This window comes from Myotis daubentonii, chromosome 16 (assembly GCF_963259705.1).
Source record: "Myotis daubentonii chromosome 16, mMyoDau2.1, whole genome shotgun sequence".
NCBI lineage: Eukaryota > Metazoa > Chordata > Mammalia > Chiroptera > Vespertilionidae > Myotis > Myotis daubentonii.
In genome coordinates this window covers 23,884,798-23,910,472 of record NC_081855.1, presented here as the reverse complement: position 1 = coordinate 23,910,472, position 25,675 = coordinate 23,884,798, and the positions used below count along the sequence as shown (strand labels likewise).

The 25,675-nt window shown below is 39.7% G+C and overlaps 1 protein-coding gene across 3 annotated transcripts in view; it reads left to right on the top strand.

Moving 5' to 3' along the window:
* Positions 1-25,675, top strand: part of GOSR1 (golgi SNAP receptor complex member 1) — a 44,372-nt gene that overhangs the window by 6,532 nt on the left and 12,165 nt on the right. For all 3 annotated transcript variants that reach the window (XM_059669245.1, XM_059669243.1, XM_059669244.1), the window contains exons 3-7: positions 718-805; positions 1,160-1,267; positions 6,518-6,609; positions 10,903-10,977; positions 25,357-25,386. In XM_059669245.1, the coding sequence (XP_059525228.1) occupies positions 718-805; positions 1,160-1,267; positions 6,518-6,609; positions 10,903-10,977; positions 25,357-25,386 (393 nt within the window). The remainder of the gene's footprint in view (positions 1-717; positions 806-1,159; positions 1,268-6,517; positions 6,610-10,902; positions 10,978-25,356; positions 25,387-25,675) is intronic.

Genomic DNA, 25,675 nt, shown 5'->3' with positions numbered 1-25,675 from the left:
GGTTCGATTCCGGTCGAGGGCATGTGCCTGGGTTGCGGGCACATCCCCGGTGGGGGGTGTGCAGGAGGCGGCTGATCGATGTTTCTCTCTCATCGATGTTTCTGACTCTCTATCTCTCTCCCTTCCTCTCTGTAAAAAGTCAATAAAATATATTTTAAAAAAAAAAGAAAAGAAAGAAAGCTATGGAGACATGACAACTAAATGCAGTAGCAGACCGTAGATTGACTCTTAAACTGGAAGGGAAGAAAGGTATTAATGACTCTATTGGGACAACTGACAGCAGGTTAAATAAAAATGTACCAGTATACACTTAGGAAGTTGACAACTATACTGTAGTGCTGTAAGAGAGTATCTTGATTCTTAGAATATACACCCTAAAGAATTTAAATGTAAAAAACCATGATATATATAAATTGCCTTCATATGATTCAGAGAGAGAGAGCAAGTGGTAAAGCAAATGGGATAAGATAAAGCTATGTGGGTTTTCTTCTCATGGTACTGTTTTAATTTTTCAAATTTTTGTACATTTGAAATTATTTCCAAATAAAATGTGTGTGTGTGTGTGTTTCTTTTAAAAAATTATAGTTTCTTAAGAAACAGAAAGAATTGCTCAGGGATTATACTTGACCTCTTAAGAATAATTACCTTATTATTTTAAGTATGTTTTAAAAGATTAGTTTTAAGTAATAGATCCTCTCTATTTGAACTTCTCTTTAGCTCTGACACAACACCTCTTTTAAATGGATCAAGCCAAGACAGAATGTTTGAAACAATGGCAATTGAGATTGAACAGCTTTTGGCAAGGGTAAGGACTTTCTGTTAAATGGCTTTTTTGCTAAAAATTGTGTATTTGTTAGATATGGTATTAGATTATATTAACACAGACATTTGTTGAAGTCACCACCTTTTCATTGAAGGTGTGTGCTTCTTAAGCCACTTGAATTTTGATCACAGCTATTTCCAGGTCCCATGAGAATTTTTTTTTTTTTAATTTTATGTATTACTTGGTGGAAGTACTGAATCCTTGCGTACTAGCTTCTTGTTTTTGGTTTATTTGTTGCTGTTAGCCAAAGGGTAAACAGGCAAATAATTTATTTTATCTCTTTATAGTGCTTTCTAAAATACATATATATTTTTTTCCTTTCTCTTTTTTTTTTAGCTTACAGGAGTAAATGATAAAATGGCAGAATATACCAACAGTGCAGGTGTCCCCTCCTTGAATGCAGCACTGATGCATACATTACAGCGACATAGAGACATATTGCAGGTAATACACTGGGCTTGAGAGTTTTATGTTGTTATGGGGTTTATTTTAATCCCTGAATAGATTGTGTGCACATGTACTTAAGAGAACACACGGGGAAATCTTCTGAGAGGATAAATGCCATGCTATAGAAATTTGTCTTGTTTTACTTTTTTTTTTCTGGGTATTATAAAACTCTGAAAATGTCTGATATCTAAGAACTCTTGCTTTTGCCTGGTAAATTGAATACTATTCATCAGTAGGTAAATAAACCATGGGAAACCTCGCTAGCTAACTGAAACAGTGAAATAGCCAATGGTCATGCATAGTCAATAATATGGTGGTTTAGAGTATACTTTTACTAGCCTTCGAAGATAACATGGAAGAGGAATAATTTACTATATTTAGAATATTGTTTGAGAAAAATATTAAAACCAAATGAAATAAACTCTTAAAGATTTATATATGGGCTGTTAATATATACTATAAAATAGGAGGGCAAATCTTTTTAATATTGAAAAAATTCAGCAGCCATTGCTAATGTAAAAAACTCTTGTTAAAAGTAGGAATAGAAGGATACTTTAGTTGCCTAATGCAAAAAAAAAATGTTTATTTCAGATTAAAATTTAGCATCATGCTTAATAATAGAGCACTAAAAAATTCCCATTAAAGGAAAAGAAAAAAACAACAACAACAAGAATACCCACTGTCACCACAATGTTTAATATTGTTTTAGAAGTTCTTTGTGGTGCAATTAATAAAGAAAAACAAGATAAAGGAAGAGATAAAATTTGTATTATGTGGCAGTGATAAGATTATATAGCTAATACAACCAAAGAAAACTAAAAAAATGTATTAGGAACAAATTCGGAGAGATTATAGATCACATCCTACCTAATTATAGAGAAACATGGTAATTAACCATAACTTCACTACCCTTCCCATTGGCTAATCAGCGAGATATGCAAATTAACTGCCAACCAAGATGGCGGCCGGCAGCCAGGCAGCTGAAGCGAACATGAACATGAGACTTGCTTGCTCCAGTGATGGAGGAAGTCAATGTTCCCCACCTGCCGCAGCTCAGCTCTGAGCTCCGGATGAAACAATGTTGCAATTATAGAACCTAAACAAACCCCAGAAACCTGCTTTCAGCCATGGCAGCCTCAGAGCTTAGAGGGGCCAGTGATGGCAACAGAGTTTCAATTATAGAATCTAAACAAACCCAGGTACCTACTTTCAGCCGGCAACGGCCTCAGAGCTGGAGCCTGCTCTCAACTCCAGTGACAGCTATAGAAGGTAAATTAATCCCAGAATGAAAAAAAAGAAAAAAGGAGAGACTGGGAGCTTCAGTTGCCCACCAGCCTGAAAACAGCCCTCAGCCCCTCATCCAGACTGGCCAGGCACCCAAGCGGGACCCCCACCCTGAAGGGGGTGTGACCAGCTGCAAACAGCCATCATCCCATCATCAAGGCTGGCCAGTCACCCAAGTAGGACCCCCACCCTGATCCGGGACACCCTTTAGGGCAAACCAGCCAGCCCCCACCTGTGCACCAGGCCTCTATCCTATATAGTAAACAGGTAATATGGAAACTGACCCTAACAGCAGGACTGGGAATGACTGATCACTGTGACACACACTGACCACCAGGGGGCAGACGCTCAATGCAGAAGCTGCCCTCTGGTGGTCAGGGCGCTTTCACATGGGAGGAGCTCTGCTCAGCCACAAGCCAGGCTGATGGCTGTCAGTACAGCAGTGGTGGTGGGAGCCTCTCCCACCTCCTCAGCAGCGCTAAGGATGTCCAACTGCAGTTTAGGCCTGCTCCCCGCTGGCAAGTGGACATCCCCTGAGGGCTGCCAGGCTGCCAGAGGGATGTTTGATTGCCATCTTAGGCCCAATCCCCTGGGGAGCGGGCCTAAGCCAGCAGGTGGTCATCCCCTGAGGGGTCCCAGACTGCGAGAGGGCACAGGCCAGGCTGACGGCCCCCCCCCACCCCCAGTGCACAAATTTTTGTGCACCGGGCCTCTAGTTTATATCATAAAAGGCTAATATGCAAATAGACTAAATGGCAGAGTGACTGGTTGCTATGATGCACACTGACCACCAGGGGGCAGACGCTCAATGTAGGATGCCCCTGGTGGTCAGTGTGCTTCCACAGAGGAAGTGCTGCTCAGCTAGAAGCCCAGAAGCCAGGCTCATGCTGGCAAGCACAGTGGTGGCAGGAGCCTCTCCCACATCCGCGGCAGTGCTAAAGATGTCCAGCTGACGGCTTAGGCACAGTCAGACAAACCCCCAAGGGCTCCTGGACTGTGAGAGAACACAGGCCAGCCTGAGGGACCCCCCCCTTCCTTGAGTGCACGAATTTCATACACCAGGCCTCTAGTTAATATGTAAAGGCAAGTAGTTTTTCTCATATAAACAATAACCTGTTCGAAAATACAGTGGAAGAAATTATAACAGCCTATGTATAAATGTAATAAGATATACAGGACTTGAATGCATAAAACTATACTGAGAAATGTAAAATATTTACTCTGCTTTTGGATGGGAAGATTTCTCTCTAAATCAACCTATAAATTGAATGCATTTCCAATGAAAGTAACAGGTTTTTAAAATTTATTTGTTCCTTTTTTAAAAAAAATGGCAAAATGATTCTATTTGGAATCATAGGCATACAAGATTAACCAAGAAAAAACATGTGAAAATTAAGATAAGTAGTAAAGGATGCTTAGTTCTGCCAGATATTAAAACCTGTGAAGAAGCTAGAAAAATTAAGAGTTTGATTCTAGAGAGAAAGGGAATGATGGAATTGAATAAAGTTCACCTATAGACCCAAATATGCATGGAAATTTAGTTTTACCATAAAGGTAGTATTTTAAATTCATGGGAAAAAGAGAGGTTATAAAATAGAGCTGTAACTATTGGCTAATTATTTCGGGGGGTTGGGGAAGAACCTCAAATTATCATTTCTTCCATCCAGAATAAATTCCAGATGGATCAAAGATTTATATGTAGAAAAAGGAAGTACAGAATAAAGCAAGGGTGAATTTATCCATTTTGGGTAGTAAAAGACTTTCTAAGCAAAACCTAATACCAGAAACTATAAAAAATAATTTGCTTACTGTAGAGAGAAATAATAGAAATAAGAAAAAAGTTAGCCTAATATGAAAATGGGCAAAGGATATGAACTTGTATCCAGAAAATGAATTGCCAAAGCCATATAAAGATGTATAGCTGCCTTCCCAAATCAAGATGAGATAGGATTTTTCACTTGTTAGATTAGCAAATATTGGAACATGTGTAACCTATTATTGGCAAGAGTATAGGAAAATGGGTATTCATTCATTTTGCTGGGAACATAAATTAGTGCAGTCTGATTTAAATGTAAGATTCTTTGATCTAATTATTCTAGTAGGCATTTACTCTTTAAATACACTTTAATAAGGGAGAAAGAGAATTCAATAAAATATATATACAAGAATGTTTATTGTGGCATTTTTTTAAAATATGTTTTATTGCGTTTTTTACAGAGAGGAAGGGAGAGGGATAGAGAGTTAGAAACATCGATGAGAGAGAAGCATCGATCAGCTGCCTCCGGCACACCCCCTAATGAGAATGTGCCTGCACCCGAGGTACATGCCCTTGACCCGAATCGAACCTGGGACCCCTCAGTCCGCAGGCCGACTCTCTATCCAGTGAGCCAAACCTGCGAGGGCAATTGTGGCATTTTTTAACAGCAAATAAAACAACTAAAATGTTCATCAATAGGTATTTTATTAAATTACTAGGGGCCCGGTGCACGAAATTCGTGCACTGGGTGTGTGTGGGGGGGGGGGGGAGTGTCCCTCAGCCCAGCCTGCTCCCTCTCACATACTGGGAGCCCTCAGGCGTTGACCCCCATCACCCACCAATCACAGGATCGGCCCCTTGCCCAGGCCTGACGCCTCTGACAGAGGTGTCAGGCCTGGGCAGGGGACCCTCATTTCCCCCCATCACTGGTTCTGCCCCCAGCCCAGGCCTGATGCCTCTGGCCCAGGCATCAGGCCTGGGCAGGGGACCCCCAGACCTCTCCGATTGCTGGCTCTGCCCCTTGCCCAGGCCTGATGCCTCAGCCAGAGGCGTAGACCACCATCACCCTCCGATCACCTGATCGGCCCCTTGCCCAGGCCTGACGCCTCTGCCAGAGGTGTCAGGCTTGGACAGGGGACCCCCATCTCCCCCCGATCACTGGCTCTGGCCCCCGCCCAGGCCTGAAGCCTCTGGCCCAGGAATCATGCCTGGGCAGGGGACCCCCATCTCCCTCTGATTGCTTGCTCCACCCCCCGCCCAAGCCTGACGCCTCTGACCCAGGCTTCAGGCCTGGGCAAGGGGACCATCATATCCCCCCAATCCCCGTCTCCGCCCCCCGCCCAGGCCTGATGCCTTGGCCAGAGGAGTTGACCCTCATCACCCTCCGATCACCAATCACTGGATCGGCCCCTTGATCAGGCCTGAGGCCTCCGGCAGAGGTGTCAGGCCTGGGCAGGGGACCCCCAGCTCCCCGTGGTTGCAGGCTCCGCCCCTGCCCAGGCGTAATGCCTCTGGCCGAGGTGTCCGGCTCGGGCAGGGGGGACCCGCAGCTGCAGCGGCCCCGCGATCGTGGGCTTCGCTTTAAGCCCAGGCAAGGGACCCCTAGCTCCCGGGACTGCCAGCTTCGACGGTGCCCAGCTCCCATCGCTGGCTCCACCCCTACTTCCTGCTATCACTGGCCAGGGCGGCAAAGGCGCCTGATTCTCCGATCATGGCTGGGGGGCAGGGCAAAGGCGGCCCCAGGGCCGCCTTTGCCCTGCCCCCCAGCTCTTAGCTCCCCCCTGGGTTTCCGTTCACTGTCAGTGGCAGGGGGCTTCTTCCTGCTTTCCCTTTCGCCTCCCTGCATTGTGCCTACGTATGCAAATTAGCCGCCATCTTGTTGGCAGTTAACCCTGATTAGCCAATGAAAAGGGTATCATCGTTCGCCAATTACCATTTTTCTCTTTTATTAGTGTTGATGATAGTCATAGATAGATTTCTATTTGATAATATGGAAAGATTACTTGATACTTTAGTTCATAAAACAAAGTGTACAGCAGAATATAGTATGATTTCTTTAACATAAATGAAAACTAGATAAGCTTGTATATGCAAGAACATATTTCCTGAAAGAAAATTAAAGTGATGATGTTATAAGCTGTGGAGCAGGATGGTTTCTACTTTTATTTCTTTCAGTGCTCTCTTAGTTTTCTCCCCATTTATTGCAGGATTATACACATGAGTTCCATAAAACCAAAGCAAACTTTATGGCAATACGGGAAAGGGAGAATCTCATGGGATCAGTACGAAAGGATATTGAGTAAGTTATCTTTTATATTTTTTTGTAGGATGTTTGTTCACATTTAGATTTTTGAGTATATCCATGATTATCAGCAAATTGAGTGGCAGAATCATGGTTTAGATTTAAAGGTTTCTAATGTCTATTTCACTTTCTTTAAACATTGCTGTTACAATATGGTCTACTTTGGTGGTCTTAACCCCAGCTTCCCCTAGTTTTACCATTGCCTCCTGCTCACCTTGGCTTTCCTGTCTTAATTCAAAGTCCAGCTTACATGATATCTTCATGAGTTTTTCTCTGATCCCCTACCACCCACCTTAAGAATTATAACATTACCAGTAACTGAAGCTCTCTGTGTTTTGCTTCCTGATTATGACCTACCTACCCCTCTATCTTGCCCGTACAAGTATATATTCAGGAAACTATTAAAGTAGCTTTTACTTTCCTGGAATCTGAAACATATCTGTTTTTTTCCCTAAAATTATAACTGTATGTAAAGTTATTTAAAGATTTCCAATATTTTTATGCTGATCTTAATCCATAACATTAAAGGTTTGTTCTTTTCTTACCTACCTTTACCTCATATTCAATAATATATTCCAGCAGTTCATATACATTTTTGACATTTCTTTTTTCTTTTTTTAATCATCACCCTCGGATATTATTTCCATTGATTTTTAGAGAGAGTGAAAGGGAGGGAGGAGGGGGGAAGAGAGAGAGAAAGAGAAACATCGATGTAAGAGGACACATTGACCCTTGTCTCCCATACTTGCTCTGGTGGGTGGCAGGCATCAAACCTGCAACCGAGGTACATGCCCTTGACTGGGAATCAAGCCCAAGACCCTTTGTTCTGGGGGCCGACACTCTAACCACTGAGCAACCAGCCAGGGCCATTTTTGATTTTTTTTTTTTTTTCACAACTCAGCACAGCCAACAAGGCTGAATCTATTGAGCATCTAATTCAGTGGTTCTCAACCTGTGGGTCACGCTCCCTTTGGCGGTCGAACGGCCCTTTCACAGGGGTCACCTAAGACCATCCTGCATATCAGATATTTACCTTGTGATTCATAACAGTAGCAACATTACAGTTATGAAGTAGCAACGAAAATAATTTTATGGTTGGGTCACAACATGAGGAACTGTATTTAAAGGGCCAGAAGGTTGAGAACCACTGAATAAAGCTGAAGACTTCCCACTCTTGATGCCTATCATTGTCTCACTTGTGGTAAGTTTATGAATCTTATATTTCATGAGTATGTTACTTATGATTCATAAGCTGTGATATACATTATCAATCATAAGATGATGTAGTGTACTCTGAGAAACATTTCCTCAAGATTCTTTATTTTGTTGTAAGAGTAAGACAGTTTTGCAGCAGAAATAATTTAGTACTCATTGCATTCAAAACTTTGTTCAAAACTCTAACCCACGATTTTTCAGCCATCACAGTTAGGTATCTACCTCCAGAAATTGTCTTGGAAAAATAATTTTTACTGTTTGTTTCTGTTTTACCTGTTTTTTATTTTTAGACATGTACTTTGTGTAACATATAGGAGTAAAAAAACACCCCTAAACATTCTTGCCATAATTAGGAACTTTGTAATATTTTTAGTTTTTAAGGACATGTAAATCTTTTAATTTCTGAACAGTCTGTTTACATATACCTCTTAAGGGATGCATTTTGGACCAGTGTAGGGAACAGCCTTTAATATATAGGCATTTAGCTTCCCCATAATTTGTGGAAATGACTAGAATACAGCCCATTTTAATAACTTGTTTCCTGAGAGATGATCATAAAAGAAACATGTTCATCTATTCATCGAAACTATTTCCTGATTGCCGTCCATGAGTAAGACACTATGCCAGTCACAGTAAAAGGTAGAAATGAAAAGACCAACCTGGCCCTCTAGGTGTTAGAAGGCAGTTAGGCACTTACTCAAATTAATATAATACGAGGCAGAATACAATTAGATGAGATATAGCAGTAATAAATGACATTTTCAAGTTTTTGGCAATTACATACCATTTTTTGGGTTTCATATAATCTTTTGGTATTTATAGCAATTACTAGTTCTCATTTATAAAACTAGGTATTAGACTTGTCGCCCTAACTGGTTTGGCTCAGTGGATAGAGCGTCGGCCTGCGGACTGAAGGGTCCCAGATTCGATTCCAGTCAGGGGCATGTACCTTGGTTGCGGGCACATTCCCAGTGGGGAGTGTGCAGGAGGCAGCTGATCGATCTCTCATCGATGTTTCTAATTCTCTATCCCTCTCCCTTCCTCTCTGTAAAAAATCAATAAAATATATTTTTTAAAAAAAGAGAGACTTGTCTAAGGTCGCTAACTGGTTAATAAGTGAAGGAATATAGATTTAAATCCAAACCATGTGTCTTTAAAGTCCAGTGTGTTCAGTTATAACATTCTGCTTTTCCTGGTGTTCTCTTTCCTGCTGTGGTTTGCAGACTAACTGCCTCTCAGCCAGTAGATAAGTTTTAGCAGCACAACCCTCTTTTGTCTTACTGCAGGATATGTACAGTTCCTTGATGTTTTAATTTTTGTTCTTAATACTTATTGTGAGTAAAGAACAGAAACATAGGAGGTTAGTGACACAAGGCATTTTCTTATAAATTTTAATGTGATTAAGACCAAGATAAAAGTCCTTAAGTATGCCAAAATTGGCAGGTCATTAGCTTCAGTTTAGTGCTCCTTAGGCTTCAGTTGATGGACTACATGTACCATTATGAAGGAAACACTCCATTTCAGTAGCTCTTCCATCCCATGTGCTGTGTAATAATCAGTCCAAAGTTTACTTACACTTGGAGAAAATAAAAATATAGGAGATAATAGACAAAGAAAGGAAAAGTAAGATTTTTGTTTGTTTAATAATACTGGATTATTTTGGTGAAAAATAATGAACTCTTAAGCCTAAATTAGAGCTATTCATATTTATTTATAATAAACTAGAGGCCCGGTGCACAAAAATTTGTGCACTCGAGGGGGGAGGGGGGGTCCCTCAGCCTGGCCTGTGCCCTCTAGCAGTCTGGGACCCCTCGGGAGATAACGACCTGCTGGCTTAGGCTTGCTCCCGGGTGGCAGAGGGCAGGCCCAATCCCTAGGTGCAGCCCCTGGTCGGGCTCAGAGCAGGGCTGATTGGGGAGTTGGGGCGCTGCCCCCTGTCACACTCAAGGCAGGGTCGATGGGGAGGTTGTGGAGCAACCCCCTGTCACACACAGAGCAGGGCCCATCAGGGGGTTGGGGCTCTGTACCCTGTCACGCACAGAGCAGGGCCCATCAGGGGGTTGGGGTGCTGCCCTCTATCACCCACAGAGCAGGGCGGATCAGGGGGTTGGGGCGCCGCCACTCTCACACTCAGGGCAGGGCCGATGGGGAGGTTATGGCTCTACCCCGTCACACACAGAGCAGGGCCCGTGGGGGGGGGGGGGAGCTCCCCCCTATCAGGCACAGAGCAGGGTGGATAGGGAGGTTGTGGCCCCGCCCCCTGTCACACACAGAGCCGCAGGGCGATCAGGGGGTTTGGGCGCTGCCCCCTGTCACGCTGATCCCGGTGCCGGGAGGCATATTACCCTTTCACTATATAGGGTAGAGGCCTGGTGCACGGGTGGGGCCGGCTGGTTTGCCCTGAAGGGTGTCCTGGATCAGGGTGGGGGTCCCCACTGGGGTGCCTGGCCAGTCTGGGTGAGGAGCTGAGGGCTGTTTTCAGGCTGGGGGTGACTGAACTCCCAAACGCTCCTTTTTTCCTTTTTTTTTTTTTTTTTAATTCTGGGCCAGCTTTAGCTTGAGGCTTGGCTCCAGCTCTTAGGCCTCTGGCTGAAAGTAGGTTTCTGGCCTTTGCTTACAATGTTGCGAATCTGCTGGCTGAAGTTGGGCGTATTTGTTACAATGTTTCTTAAACTGCCCGCTCAGAGGCAGCGGCAGGCGGGGAACGTTGGAAACCAACGATTCTCTGTCACTGAGGCAACCAAGCCTCATGTTAGTTTCAAGCTGCCTGGCTGCCGGCCGCCATCTTGGCTGACAGTTAATTTGCATATCTCGCTGATTAGCCAATGAAAAGGGTATCGGTCGTACGCCAATTACCATGTTTCTCTTTTATTAGATAGGATTTCATTTTTAGAAGGAGATGAAAAGGAATATGCATTTTAATTGTTAACTTAAAACTATGTAGGGGCTTAATTTGTCCACTTTGGCTATTACTAGAGTTGTCACATTAATCTTTTTTTTTTTTTTTTTGCAACATCTGCCAAAATGTTCTTAAATCTGCAAAAATGTTCTTTAATATTCTCTATTTTGTTCTAGGTCATATAAAAGTGGGTCTGGAGTAAACAACAGAAGAACTGAACTATTTTTGAAAGAACATGAGCACCTTCGAAAGTAGGTATTACTGAATGTATGCATATACTATTGTAGTTTTCCATACTTAGTAATTCATTTGCTTATATAAGAAATTTTTGTGGTGTTTATTATAAGTGCTTTTATCATTGCTAATTCATTTAATTCTCTAGTTGATCTTGCTCAGTTGAAATGGAATTCCACTGTTCCAACAATAATTAGAAGAGATATGCCCTCGATACCAAAAATTATATTCAGCCGAAACCGGTTTGGCTCAGTGGATAGAGCGTTGGCCTGTGGACTGAAGGGCCCCAGGTTCGATTCCAGTCAAGGCCATGTACCTGGGTTGCGGGCACATCCCAGTAGGAGATTTGCAGGAGGCAGCTGATCGATGTTTCTCTCTCATCGATGTTTCTAACTCTCTGTCTCTCTCCCTTCCTCTCTGTAAAAAATCAATAAAAAAAATATATTAAAAAAAACACACACACCAAAAAGAAAAAAAATTATGTTCACATCACTTAATTATCACCAGAAATATGTGCTTTATCGCCTATTTTTTTCTTTAGCAAGTCTATTGCTCTAATAATTTTGCCCACTTCTATAGGTTATTAGTAATAATAATGGTAATAATACTGATGACTTACGTTTGAATGGCCTGATACCACTTACCTATGTCAAGAGGCGTTATAAAGGGCAATTAGTCATCCATCAAATCCAAAGAAAATACCTTATTTTCTAAGAATTTAAAGGAAAATGCCTAAAAACTTGGATAAACTTACACACACACACACACACACACACACACACAATCTTAATGCAAGTTGCCATGCTCTGTCTCTGCTTCATTTATTTTTTTTCTGACATGTACTAACTTCTTTAATTATTTTCTCTGTACATTGTTATAGAACTTAGGATCAGGAAATTACTTATCTCAATGAACTCAACCTCTAAGCACTTGAGCAGCTAGTATCCATAATAGTTAAATGTTATGAATTATGTTGATGTTTGCTGCTGAAAGTCACGTTCACATGAGCTTAATATGTACTGTCAATTTATTTTTTGTTTAAAGATTACCGCTTTAAATATAAACTGTTGAAATCAGAACGTGGAAAGATCAAGACCTTTTTAGAAGTCTGGGTGCTTCTAGTGTCAGATAATTTTTAGTGTTCTTCCTTAATCTGTTTAATATTGATTGGCACAAGGGGGCAGTCTTTCCTATAGTATTTGTAGTTTATAGTTATTCATAGCTTTGGTCGTTCATTTTGTATTTGATGAAGATCACCATAAAGAGAATTTTTGCATTACATTTATTGATAATGTTAGCCTAGATTGCTTAGTTAAGGTATTATCTTCCAGGTTTCATCACTGTAAAATTACTGTTATTTCCAATTAATTAATTAATATAGGGGAAGATGCTTTGAGACTGTGTAAATATTCTGTTTCTTCTCAAACTTTTCCCACTAATATTAGCATCTATTAGTGAATCTTGCTTCTTCCTCTGTTATCACTGTGGTGTTTGCCTACTAGTGATATTCTATTTTCATCAGTTCTTGTACATTTATTAATTATAATTCTGTGAAGAAGCACTGTTCTCCTTTATTTATTTTATTTAATTACTTATCAATGTAGACTCATAGATACTTATCCTGTTGGTTATAATTCAGCACTGGTATTATTTTATTTTCAGATTGTTCCACCTTTGGCCATGGGAAGTTACTTTGGGTTGGCTTTTGTCATTGACATGCTCTATCTTGTTTTGAACATTTCTTTTATTATTTGGTACCACAAAATTTTCATGGTTTATCATGTGTTTTCCCTTCCTCAACTCTAGAATCAACCACTTCTCCAAGTAACCTTGGTCTTTTTATTGGAGAGTAGTTCAGAAACTAAGATCTGAGTGCTAGATGTGCTTATTGCTATTGAGGTGTCATTGCTTCTAGGCTTTTTTCTTGCTAAATGTTCATATCTTTTTTTTGCACCTACTAAGGTGATCATTGTTTTGTTTCCTTTATTGCTGCAATGTGGTGAATTACATTGATTATTTTCAAATACTAAATCTTGATTTCTAGAATAAATCCCACTTATTTTGATATATTTATTATCCTTTTTATATATTGCTGGATTTATTTTATTAAAGGTTTTTACATTATGTTTGTGAAGAATAGTTTTCTTGAGATGTCTTTGTCTGGTTTTAGTGTGAGGAAAAATAGTGGCCTCATCAAAATGATTCTTTCTATTTGCTGAAGGAGTTTGTGCAGGTTTGGTGTTATTTCTTCCTTAAATGTTTGATAGAATTATCAGTGAATCCATCTCAGCCTGGAATTTTCATTGTGGCAAAATTTTTAAATTATTCTTTTGTAAATATGAGGACTGTGGCTCTGCCTGGATTTATCCCTGGGTTCCAGGAGGATGGGTGACTGTGATTGGCCCAGCCTTTCATAACTCCATCCTGTGGCCAGTAGACTTGGAAAGTCAATTCTCAGAAGAAGAGAATGCAACATATACAGGGCCCCAGGGAAGTTATCAGCCAACTTAGTTACTTCATTTTGGGTTTACTACACTCTCTACTGTACTCCAAGCCATACACAGAAATAGCACAGTTATGCAAACTCTTTTTTTTTCTAGTGATATTTGTTGAAGTGGACTTTTACTTTAATATCCCATTCTTTTCTCTGTCCCCCCACCAATCAATTGCAAACTTTTTATGGTTCTGTAGGGCCCTGCATGGTTAACCTACTACCTAAATCTCCAACTTCATCTCTTTTTTTCCCACTCCTTCTCCGGTATCACTCTTGGCCTTTACTTAATAGGTACCAGCCATACTGGCCTCTGTTCATTTCCTTTTCCAAAGATAACAAACCTTTTCTCTTCTCAGCTTCTTTGTGCTTATATTTTATCTGCTTAGAATACTCTTTGTTTTTTATATAATTTATTCATTTACATCTTTATAGTTTAGTTCAGTTGTCATCTTTTCAAAGAGACCTTTTCTAATTATCTTGTCTGAAATAGACCTTCCCTTATTATTACTTGACAAAGCACTTTTTTTTTTTCATAGTATTTATGAGAATCGGGAACAATTTTTTCTTTTTTTTTTTAATCTGACTTCTTGATCGTAAGCTTCATGGGGATAGGGACCTGGTTAGTCTAGTTCTTAGCAGTATCGGGTCCCCAGTTCCTGTTATATCATAGACATTTAATATTTATTTGTTGTTTGAGTTAGTACATGTAAGCAGAAGGTATTAATTTTGGTTTCATATACATATTTACTTCAGTGTAGAAAACCGGTTTCATTCATTTACTTATTCCCCAAGTATTTATTGAATATGTACTATGTACAGAGTATTGGTCCAGATGCCATATACCATTATATATATACTAGAGGCCTGGTGCACAAAAATTTGTGCACTTGGGGAGAGGGGGTCCCTCAGACCAGCCTGTGCCCTCTCACAGTCTGGGACCCCTCAGGAAAGACCACCTCTGGCTTAGGCCCGCTCCCTGGGGGATTGGGCCTAAACTGGCAGTCAGACATCCCTCTGGCAGCCTGGGAGCCCTTGGGGGATGTCCACTTGCCAGCAGGCAGCAGGCCTAAACTGCAGTTGGACATCCTTAGTGCTGCTGAGGAGACAGGAGAGGCTCCCACCACCACCGTTGTACTGGCAGCCATCAGCCTGGCTTGTAGCTGAGCACAGCTCCCTCTGTGGGAGTGCACTGACCACCAGGGGACAGCTCCTGCATTGAGTGTCTGCCCCCTGGTGGTCAGTGTGTGTCATAGTAACCAGTCATTCCCAGTTGTTCTGCTGTTAGGGTCAATTTGCATATTACCCTTTTATTATATAGGGTAGAGGCCTGGTGCATGGATCAGGCCGGCTGGTTTGCCCTGAAGGGTGTCCCGGATCAGGGTGGGGGTCCCACTGGGGTTCCTGGCCAGCCTGGGTGAGGGGCTGAGGGCTGTTTTCAGGATGGCCAAGCCCCCCAGCGGAGACCCTCACCCCATGAGGGTGTGGCCAGCCTGGGTGAGCGGCTGATGGCTGTTTGCAGGCTGGCCACAACCCCTTCAGGGTGGGGGTCCCCGCTGGGGTGCCTGGCCAGCCTGGGTGAGGGGCTGAGGGCTGTTTTCAGGCGGACCACACACCCTTCGGGGGGGGGGGGGTGTCCCTGCTGGGGTTCCTGGCCAGTCTCTGAGTGAGGGGCTGATGGCTGTTTACAGGCTGCCCAAGCACCCAGCGGGAACCCTCACCCCAGGAGGGTGTGGCCATCCTGGGTGAGGGGCTGATGACTGTTTCCAGGCTGGCCACGGCCCCCAGCCACCCAAGCTCCCAGTGGAGGCTGGCTGGAAGCAGGTATCTGGGATTTATTTTTTTTCTATAATTGAAACTTTGTTGCCTTGAGTGGAGGGTACAGTGGGCCAGGGCAGGTGGGAAGCTTGGCTTCCTCTATGGCGGAGGCAACCAAGCCTCCTGCTTGCTCCAGCTCTGTGGCTTCTGGCCACCATATTGGTTGGCTTAATTTGCATATAGTTGCTCTGATTGGATGGTGGGTGTGTTTGAGGCGTAGCAGAGGTGTGGTCAATTTGCATGTTTCTCTTTTATTAGATTAGATGTGTGTGTGTGTGTGTGTGTGTGTGTGTGTGTGTGTGTGTATTTGTCAAATTTGATTTTGAGAACTAAAGAGGATATTATTAATGTGATGAATTATTTTTTTTGCTTTGCAAAATAAATTTCCCATGAAATACATTTTCAAAATCAAATTGTAATAAAAGTCTTTGGTAAGCATCTCTCTTACAGATAAGAAAACAAGATTCAAAGTGGATATAGGCCAAGGTCTCATAATTATTTATAATACAGATCTTATTCAATCCACATTTCCTAACCTGTGGATTGATATGTCTCATATCATACTGCATTCCTTGTGATTTGCTTCTTTAAATTTTTATTTTTCTTATATTCGGGAACCATTGTGGCATAATACTATTTAGACTTGAAAGACCAGTTGCTTTTCTCTTCTCTGAAAACCCAATGACCTGACCTCTTTCTGGTTTTTTTCCAGATTTAAAATAGGATAGTAGCTATTGCCTGTGTTACAAAATTTTAAGGGAGAATGACTTAAGAGTTAGCATTTTACAAAATTAAAATTACTCTAAAAATGTAAAGAATTTGTTTCATATGGCTTTTTAAATACCAGACTGTTGTATAAAGCAGTGTATATTTAAATATAGGCTCAATGATGGTATTTGAGAATTTCTTTTGTTTTCATTTCATTGACTATTTAGCAGATATACTTGAGTTATCATCTGAGATTTGCACATACATTTGTATTATAATTGTACACTTAGGTATAAATATGTCCATGAATGAATAAAGAATTACTATATTTTCAATTGGAGACTTACCTTTTTTCTGCTGACAGTTTTTTAATGTCATGTGTTAAGCTATGTTTAGACTATTGACATTTTGAAATTTTTTAATTCACCAGCCTTGTTATGTGAGTGATTCAAAGTTATAGTTGAAGGAATCTTTTAGGTAGCATTTGAAAAACATTAATGGTTTCACTTTTTGTTTTGTGATTTTTTTTTTAGCTGAGTTTCCCTGAGGTCATTTAACTAATAGATTCAAACTCAGGTCCTCTGATTGTGTTACTTCTGCAATATTGCTCTGCCTCTCAAAGATGATTCTATAGTATCTACTTCACAGACTTGCTAAGTTAATGGATGTAAAAGGCTTTGCAACCTGTGAGGCTTCTATAATAATAAAAGCGTAATATGCTAATTAGACCGGACATCCTTCTGGACAACCTTCCGGATGAAGCCAGGGCTATGAGAAAAGCCTAGGTCCCCGGTGCCTGCCAGTGGCTGGAGGGATGCCTGGGTTCCCGGTGCCAGAGGGAAGCTGGTGCCAGCAGCCAGCGGAAGGAAGGCCTACTCTTGCACGAATTTCATGCATCAGGCCTCTAGTCTTCTTTATATATGAAAGCCTAAGCGATCAGATGACCTGCTGGTACTGTGATGCACACTGACCACCAGGGGGCAGATGCTCAATGCAGGAGCTGCCCCCTTGTGGTGAGTGTGCTCCCACAGTGGGAGCGCCACTCAGCTGACAGACAGGCGCCAGAAGCTGGGCTCACAGCTGGCGAGCGCAGCTGCCTGGGGCGCGAGCTTCTCCCATGGACACTCCACCTGTGCACCCTAGCAGCTGCGGTAGGCGCAGCGGGGCGGGATGAGTGGGTGATCGATGCAGACAGCTGGCTGAAGCCTGACGAGCTGGTAGGTAAGGCCAGGCTGCCACTGCACGGAGGTCCACTGATCCCTGCAGGCCAGGCCGAGGGACCCCACCAGGCCTCTAGAGTCTATGTAAAGTAGAACTTAATGAGGGTTGTCAAAGTAAGAAAAGCAAACACTAAAGGAGAAAGCCTTTTATTGTGTATGCACTATCAACTTACATTTCTTAGATAGAATTTGAAATACTTTTGATGCCAGAATAATCTTCTTGAAATGAAATTCTAATTGTATTAACAGATCATGACCATATTTAAAAATATGAGACATATGATAACCATAATTTAGTGACCTTTAGACACAGTGATTTTTATCCCAAAATTTTGTGTATGGTTGTATGTACAGGGTGGGGTAAAGTAGGTTTACAGTTATGAGTAGGCAAAACACAGAGTTTATTCTTGTATTATTATTTAGTAACTAGATGCCCAGTGCACAAAATCATGTGCAGGTAGTTCGCAGCCACTTGGCGCCGCTCACTGCCCCGCCTGCCGCCACTCATGGGGCCGGGGGTAGGGACCGAGAGGTGGTCAATGCACCTCATGGCGACTGGTCAAGCGGTCATTCCGGTCGTTATGCTTAATGATCCCTGGCCTTTTATTATATAGGATTATTATATTATTTTCCTTACGAACAACTGTAAGCCTACTTTTGCCCCCACCTTGTATATTATTTAATAAATATATGGTTCAATTAAACACTGGTTGTATTATAACACCTGTGAATGGGATAACATAGTAGACTGTCAGCATTCAAGATTGGACTTCAGCTTTCTTAACTATTAGCGAACCCTAGGGGTTCATGGTATATAGTTTTAAGATACAAACTTGAATGTTATGCATTGTGAAGTTGGCATTGGGGAAGTCATTTGGCTAATGAGTACATCTAATCTATCTGGACAACAGTGCTTATACTTCAGCCTCACTTCTAACTTTGTATTTGCTACTTGTTATTTACTTGGTAACTACCATGAAATGGTTTATACATATGCATACGTGTACTTTGTTTCTTTGTGAAACATTACCCCAAGGAGAAAACAGAAATAAAGGTAATGATAGTGAGGTGATCCTAAGAAAGTAGTGCTCTTAAGTAGAAAAATGGAAAGTTAATGGAAGACACTATATATAATAGTAGTAGTAACCATAAACTTGCGAATATGCAAAGATCTTCAGATAGGTCCCTTATGTATGTCAGGGGTCATTTGTGTAATAGAGAATTGAATTTTTAGCCTATAAGAACTGGTAGCATTTGATTATTTCACTATATATCTATCATTCCATTTGTGGAGTATTTTAAAATTACATATCAACGCTCCATTCGTCTCACATGGTGCAGTTGTCTGCCTTTTGAAATAAATGGCAAAACAAATTAATATTATTCTGAACATACTTTGCTTATTTTTATGTTCACTAGATAGTGTCTAATTTTACAAAGTAGGAATGACATAGGAGCTTTTCTACAGAACTCATTTTCCTTTCCTTGGAGCTGTTAGTGAAATTAAATTCATCTTCAGTTGGTACATGGCTTTGTTAAACAGTAAAATTTGAGTTGCAGGTGCTCTGCTATAGTGAGGAATTTTCTCTCCCCAGATGTATTATCCATGACGGATGTGTTCCAAGACGCCTTTGGATAGTACCGAACTTTATATATACTATGTTTTTTTCTACACATACATACCTATAATCAAGTTTAATTTCTAAATTAGGCCCAGTGAGAGATAAACAACAATAACTACTAATAAAATAGAACAGTTATAACAATATCTATAATAATAAAAGCATAATATGCTAATTAGACTGAATGTCCTTCCAGACGAAGCCGGGGCTGTGAGGGAAGCCTGGGTCCTGGGTGCTGCCAGTGGCCGGAGGGAAGCCGGTGCCGGCAGCTGGGGGAAGGAAGGCATACTCTTGCACGAATTTCGTGCATCGGGCCTCTAGTACCATAATAAAAGTTATGTGTTGTCGCGGTTGATGTGGCTCAGTGGCCGAGCATTGACTATGAACCAGGAGGTTGTGGTTCAATTCCCGGTCAGGGCACATGCCCGGGTTGTGGGCTCAGTTCTCAGTGTGGAGCATGCAGGAGGCAGCTGATCAATCATTATCTCTCATCATTGATGTTTCTGTCTTTCTCTCCCCCTCCCTTCCTCTCTGAAATCAGTGTATATATAGTTATGTGTAGTCACTCATTTTAGGGATGCCTTGCTCAAGTCTTCATATAGGCTCAGTGGTTTCTGGTACAGCACATTGCTATCAGTTGCCAACAACTTTTCTATTCATATCTTCCACCCATGAATTTAATGCCCTTTTCATCTTAATGAAACACTTATCATGTGGCTGTAATTTTTTCAGTTTGAAGTACAACAGCAAAACCAGCATGGATTTCTTTTTTCCTTCTTCACAATTTTACAAACAGAATATTTGTTCTTACCATAGGTGTCAGCAACCTCATCATACAATTATTTTCTTTCCTTATTAAGTTGAGAACTTTTGCATTTTCTCTTAAAGCACTTCACACCTTCTCTTTGGCATATCCAAATTGCCAGCATTACTACTATTGAACTTTGGGGCCATTTTTAAGTATAAAATAAGGGTTCCTTGAACACTAGCACTGCGATACCATGACAGTTGATCTGATAACCGAAATGGCTACTGAGAGATTAACAGGTGGGTAGCATATACAGGGTGGATACACTGGACAAAGGGATAATTCACATCCCAGGTGGGACAGTGGAACAATGTAAGATTTCATCATGCTACTCAGACAGCATGCAACTTATGAGTTGTGTATTTCTGGAATTTTCCATGTAATATTTTCAGACCATGGGTAACTAAAACTGCAGAAGGTGAAGCCATGGTTAAGTGGGCACTACTATATATATCCTATTGAAATTTATAAGGATTATTTCAGTGTTAACTCTGATTGCTGTTTTATTATTCCAACATGTACCTCATATATTGATTCATTTATTAAGTATTTGAGTGTCTCCTGTGTGCTAGGTATTGTACTAGACTCTAGGGAATCAAAGATGAATCAGACTCAGTCTCTACCCCATGGGAATTCATTCTGGTTAGAGAAATAATAAACATAATTATGATATCCTGTGAAATATTATATAAAAAGCATTAAATGAGATAATGTAAAAACTTAAATTTTGCTAAATTTTCCTCCAGCACATATTACAATGTCTGACATATTTTAAATGCTTGTTATGTTCTTGAATGAGTTGATGAAGAACAAAGAGCCATGAAAACATAATATTATAAAGAGGAATTAGTTCTGCCTAGATGTGCAGATGGGATGGGGAAGGCTTGACAAAGATGTAACTTTTGAGCTGGACTTTGAAATATAAGCAATTTATTTTGAGAATTGGGAAAGAGGATTGCAGAGCAAGAGAGACTATGAGACATAAAAGTGCTTTAATCTATGTCAACCATATATCTGTAGGCTTATACAGTTTACAAGATACTTTTGTTAACATTATCTCTTTTGAGCCTCAGGACAACTCTATGAGGCAAGTTCCTGCAGCCAAGTGCTTGAACCTGTACTGAAACTCAGGTTCTAGGGCATAAGAGTTATTAGTCATGTCATTCTTTATAGTTTCATGAATGTCATGATTGATAATATTATTGAGTGTCTATGATTAATTAAAAGATGGTTTTCTGAGTTACAAGTATGTGAAAGAAACATACATATAATGAAAAATATAGTTCCATTTTAATTTCTGTAAGCAGACTAGCTTCTTTTGATACACAAGTTATTTTTTTAGAAGTTTCAGAAACAAATTAGAGAATTCTTACTTAATGTTTCATAGATTCTTTATGATTCAGGTAGTTTTTAAGGATTTTAATAATTTCTTTACCATTTATCTACAGAACAACAAATGCCAACTGTGATTTCCCCATATTCTTTCGTAAGCTTTCTGCTATAGTTGAACAAATTTGTTGACATTAAAAAAATTGATTTGCACCAAAATGTTTGGTTAAAAAAAGAAACAAAAACTTCTTCCCTACTTAGACTTAATTTCCTGTTGCTTCTATGTTGTATGTAATCAAGACAGTGTGGCATTGTTGAAAGAAGACACAGATAGATCAGTGGACAGAATAGAGACCCCAGAAATGGATCCACATGAAGTCAGCTGATCTTTGACAGAGAAGCAAAGGCAATTCATTGGAAAAAGATAGTCTTTCCAACAAATGGTGCTAGATTTCTACCTTTATCTTTGTTTTTCTGTATTTTCCAAATATCTGTAAAATAAAAACGTGTTAGCACTAAAACAAGTTTTTATATTCTGCAGTTTAATTGTATTCAGTTAACAGACCTTATGGGTGTCTCTGGTTAACTGTAAGTGAAAGACTGTATCACCATAATGCTTGTTGTAAATGATCTGATTGGTTGATGATAACCTCATCAATTGCAATTTACAAAGGGACCAATTTAAAATTTTTGTTATGTACTTGCTTGCTTGTTTTCTCATTTACTTGCTTACACATTTACTTGTTATTTATTTATCCACCTACTCTTAAGTTTTAAAAGAAGATTCTAATTGGATGCTATCTAACTGATTTTGCCAAGTTCTAACATTTTGTTGGTTTAAGTTACTTTAAAATAAAGGCTTGAAATCCCATTTTTGTTCTTGAAATGTGCTATTTGCAGTGTATATTAGGAAAATGAATTATTTTTTAAAAGAATTATTTAAATGTGGCTCCGTATCATAGTTGATGATGAAATTTAGTTCATGGTTTTTAGCTAGTTTAAATTGGTCTGGAAAGAAACAAATTTGTTGCTTAATTGCAGACTCTAGCTGACTTTCTGGAATGCCTCTGGGCTGTTATGGAGTACTTGTTTAAGAAGGGTAATTTCACTTGATTATATTTTATGCCCCAAAGGAAAGCAGTTTTAATTTCATTTTTACTTGATTATGCCATTTTTATGCAGCTTCTCTGTTGTTGAATTGTATCCACAATATCCAGGATGATTTTAATGAATGGTGTTTACTTAGTTGGGATCTTAGCCAAATAAGGACGAAAGGACGTGGAGACTTTGGGCAATCTGAGAAGAATGTTTAATACATCAAATCACTGGCCTTCCTCTGTCTATGCTACTTATATAAACTAAGTTGGTTGGAGCATCATCCCATACATCAACAGGTGGCGGGTTCAATTCTAAGTCAGGGCAGATACCCATGTTGCTGGTTTGATCTCCGGTCGGGGTGCGTGTGCAAGCAACTGATTGATGTTTCTCATTCTCTCTCTCTCTTCCCCCTTCCTCTCTCTCAAGTCAATAAAATAAAAAATGGATTAAAGATAACATTTTTGAAAATCTAGTTTTATACAAAAAAAATGAAAAATAAATGGAGGCATGTATATTTGCTTTATAAGTTTTTTAATTTGATTCATGTAAGTCGAATAGTCTTATTACATTTAAAATATGATCTAAAATGGTCATTTTCAGAAAGCATACCTTTTAAGAAAAGTTCTCATTACATAAAGCAAGGGTTATATCTGTGACCACAAACAACATCAAATAATTTTCTTGAAAGTTACTCCTTAGTGGCCATTTCAACCTCGTGTCTTCAGGAACATTGTCTTTGAAAACAAAATATAATGAGTTTATTTTCTAACTAATTGTCTTAAGCCTGTATATCAATTTGGGGAGAATTGACATCTTTACTGTGTTGAATCTTCCAGTGTGTGAACATAGTATGTCTCTTCATTTACTTAGATATTCTTTGATTTCATCACCATTTTGTAGTTTTCAGCATACAATTTCTATATGGGTTTTGTTAGATTTACACCTAAGTATTTCTTTTTTGAACAATTAAATGGTATTGTATTTTAACTTTAGTGTCTACATGTTTATTGCTAGTACAGATGCTTCATGACTTACAGTGGGATTATGTCCCCAATAAACCCATCATAAATTGAAAATGTCCTAAGTTGAAAATGCACTTAATACATCGAACCTACTGAACATCATAGCTTAGCCCAGCTGGTTTCTATTGAATGCATATCACTTTCTCACCATTGTAAAGATGAAAAATTGCCCTAACTGGGTTTGGCTCAGTGGAAACAGTGTGGGCCTGTGGACTGAACGGTCCCAGGTTTGATTCTGGTCAAGAGCACGTACCTCTGTTACAAGCTCCTCCCTGGCCCAGGCTCTGGTCGGGGCTCATGCAGGAGGCAACCAATTGATGCGTTTCTCTCACATCAATATTTCTCTCTGTCTTTCCCTCTCCTTAAAAATCAATGGGAAAATATCATCAGGTGAGGATTTTAAAAAAAAAGATGAAAAGTCATAAGTCAGCCCTAACCAGTTTGGCTCAGTGGATAGAGCGTCGGCTTGAGGACTGAAGGGTCCCAGGTTCGATTCCGGTCAAGGGCATGTGCCTTGGTTGCGGGCACATTCCCAGTGGGGGGTGTGCAGGAGGCAACTGATCGATGTTTCTCTCTCATGGATGTTTCTAACTCTCTATCCCTCTCCCTTCCTCTCTGAAAAAAATCAATAAATTTTTTTTTTTTTTAAAGAAAGAAAAGTCATATGTCAAACCATCAGAAGTCAGGGACTATCTATATATAGAAATATACATGTTTGTATCCTCTGACCTTGTTGAACTCACTCTTTAGTTGTAGGAGATGTTATATAGATTTGAGATTTTCTTTTTTAGATGGATAATTATAAGTCTCGTTTTCCCCCAATTGACACCCCCCCCCCCAGGATTTTCTATATAGGCAGTCTAGTCATCTGTTTTATTTCTTCCTTTCCAATCTGTATGCCTTTTATTTCCTTTTCTTGCCTTATTGCATTGGCTAGAACTTCCAGAATAGTGTTGAATAAAAGTGGTGAGTATGGGCTTCCTTGCCCTTCCTTAGGGGGAAAATGTTCAGTCTTTTACTGTTAATTATAATGCTAGCTATATGTTTTTGTGGATGCTATCAAGCTGAGGATGTACTCCTTCCCATTTTTTGAGAATTTTTTTCATGAATGGGTGTTGGATTTTGTCAAATGCTTTTTAGCTTGTTAATAGGTACATTACATGGATTAATCTTAAATATTGAACCAGCCTTTTATCCTTTGGATAAAACCTAGTCATGGTATCGAATTCTTTTTATATATTGCTGATTCTGTTTTCAAATTTGGAAATGATTACCAAGTTAATTTTATTTGTCTCAAGACCAATTTGCATATTGCCCTGATTAGCCAATGGGAAGGGTAGCGGTTGTACGCCAATTACCATGTTTCTCTTTTATTAGATAGGATACTATAGCTTGCTCACCACCAAAGTCTGGTTTCCATCCATCTCCATATATTTGACCCCCATTAGCCATTTCACCTCACCCCAACCCCTCTCCTCTGGTAACCACCAATCTGTTGTCCATATCTCTGGCTTAGTTTTTGTTTTATTTTGTTTAGAAATTCTTTTGGAAAGAAGTATTTAGAAAAAAAATGCAAGTATTTATTTGCATGCCTACTGTGTATCATGCATTATGCCAAATGGATACAGATATCTGGGAGTTATTTTCCTACTTTCTGTTGTAAAGCTGCCCCTTTACCAAATTTAGCTACCTATAAATTCCTCCCTAAAATGGCTTTTTGGGGGAGTTTCTTTCTTTGCAGTGTGTGATTCATAAAGGCGAACATTTACAGATTGAAGGAGCACTTTGTTTCTTTATTCAGATTCTGAAGTATGATAAGCTGAGATTTGGTTTAGTTTCCCAAGAAAGGAAGGAACTTTAAGGTATAAATAATTATTACTTATCGGCATCAGAACTGTATTTACCTATCCTGTCTCAACAAGTTGGTTATAATTCTTAAGCTTAGAATAGACAGTAGTGACAACTTTGATCTATCTAAATTAAAGACGTTTCATTTATTTATGCTCACATTAAAACTGTTCTGATTTCAAGTTTCTCTGTGGAAGAAATAGATTTAAGCCAACAAATAAAAGTAAGATGAAAATTATCTTTATTAGATATTTACATATATATAAATTAAATTTATTTTAGAGTCCAGATTATTCTTCAGCTGCTTCCAAAAGTCTGGCTATTTTGTTTAATAAATGGTTGGAAAGTTAACATACCTAGAAAATGTAGAAAAATTAATACAAGTTTTAAATGTGCTTTTAATAATTCTAGAATTTGAATTTTTTATTGCAGCTCAGATCGTCTGATAGAAGAGACAATAAGGTAGGAATACTTTTTTTTACTTTATTGTGGGTTTTTTTGTTTGCACACAAATGAACAGATGTGGTTAACCTTGTAACTAAAGTTAATTCATCCTCCTTAAAGATGTGAATTTAATTAGATTGTAATGTATTTTTTTATTGTATCTTTCCCTTGTAAGAGACATGTGATGCCCAGTCTCTTTTAGCTAGGTTGATTTTTCTGATTAACTTATACTATTTTTTTAGCCTCACTCTTTATTCTCTAGTGTCTGAGTAGTTCACAAAACAGGTAAGAAAGTTGAAGTTCCAGT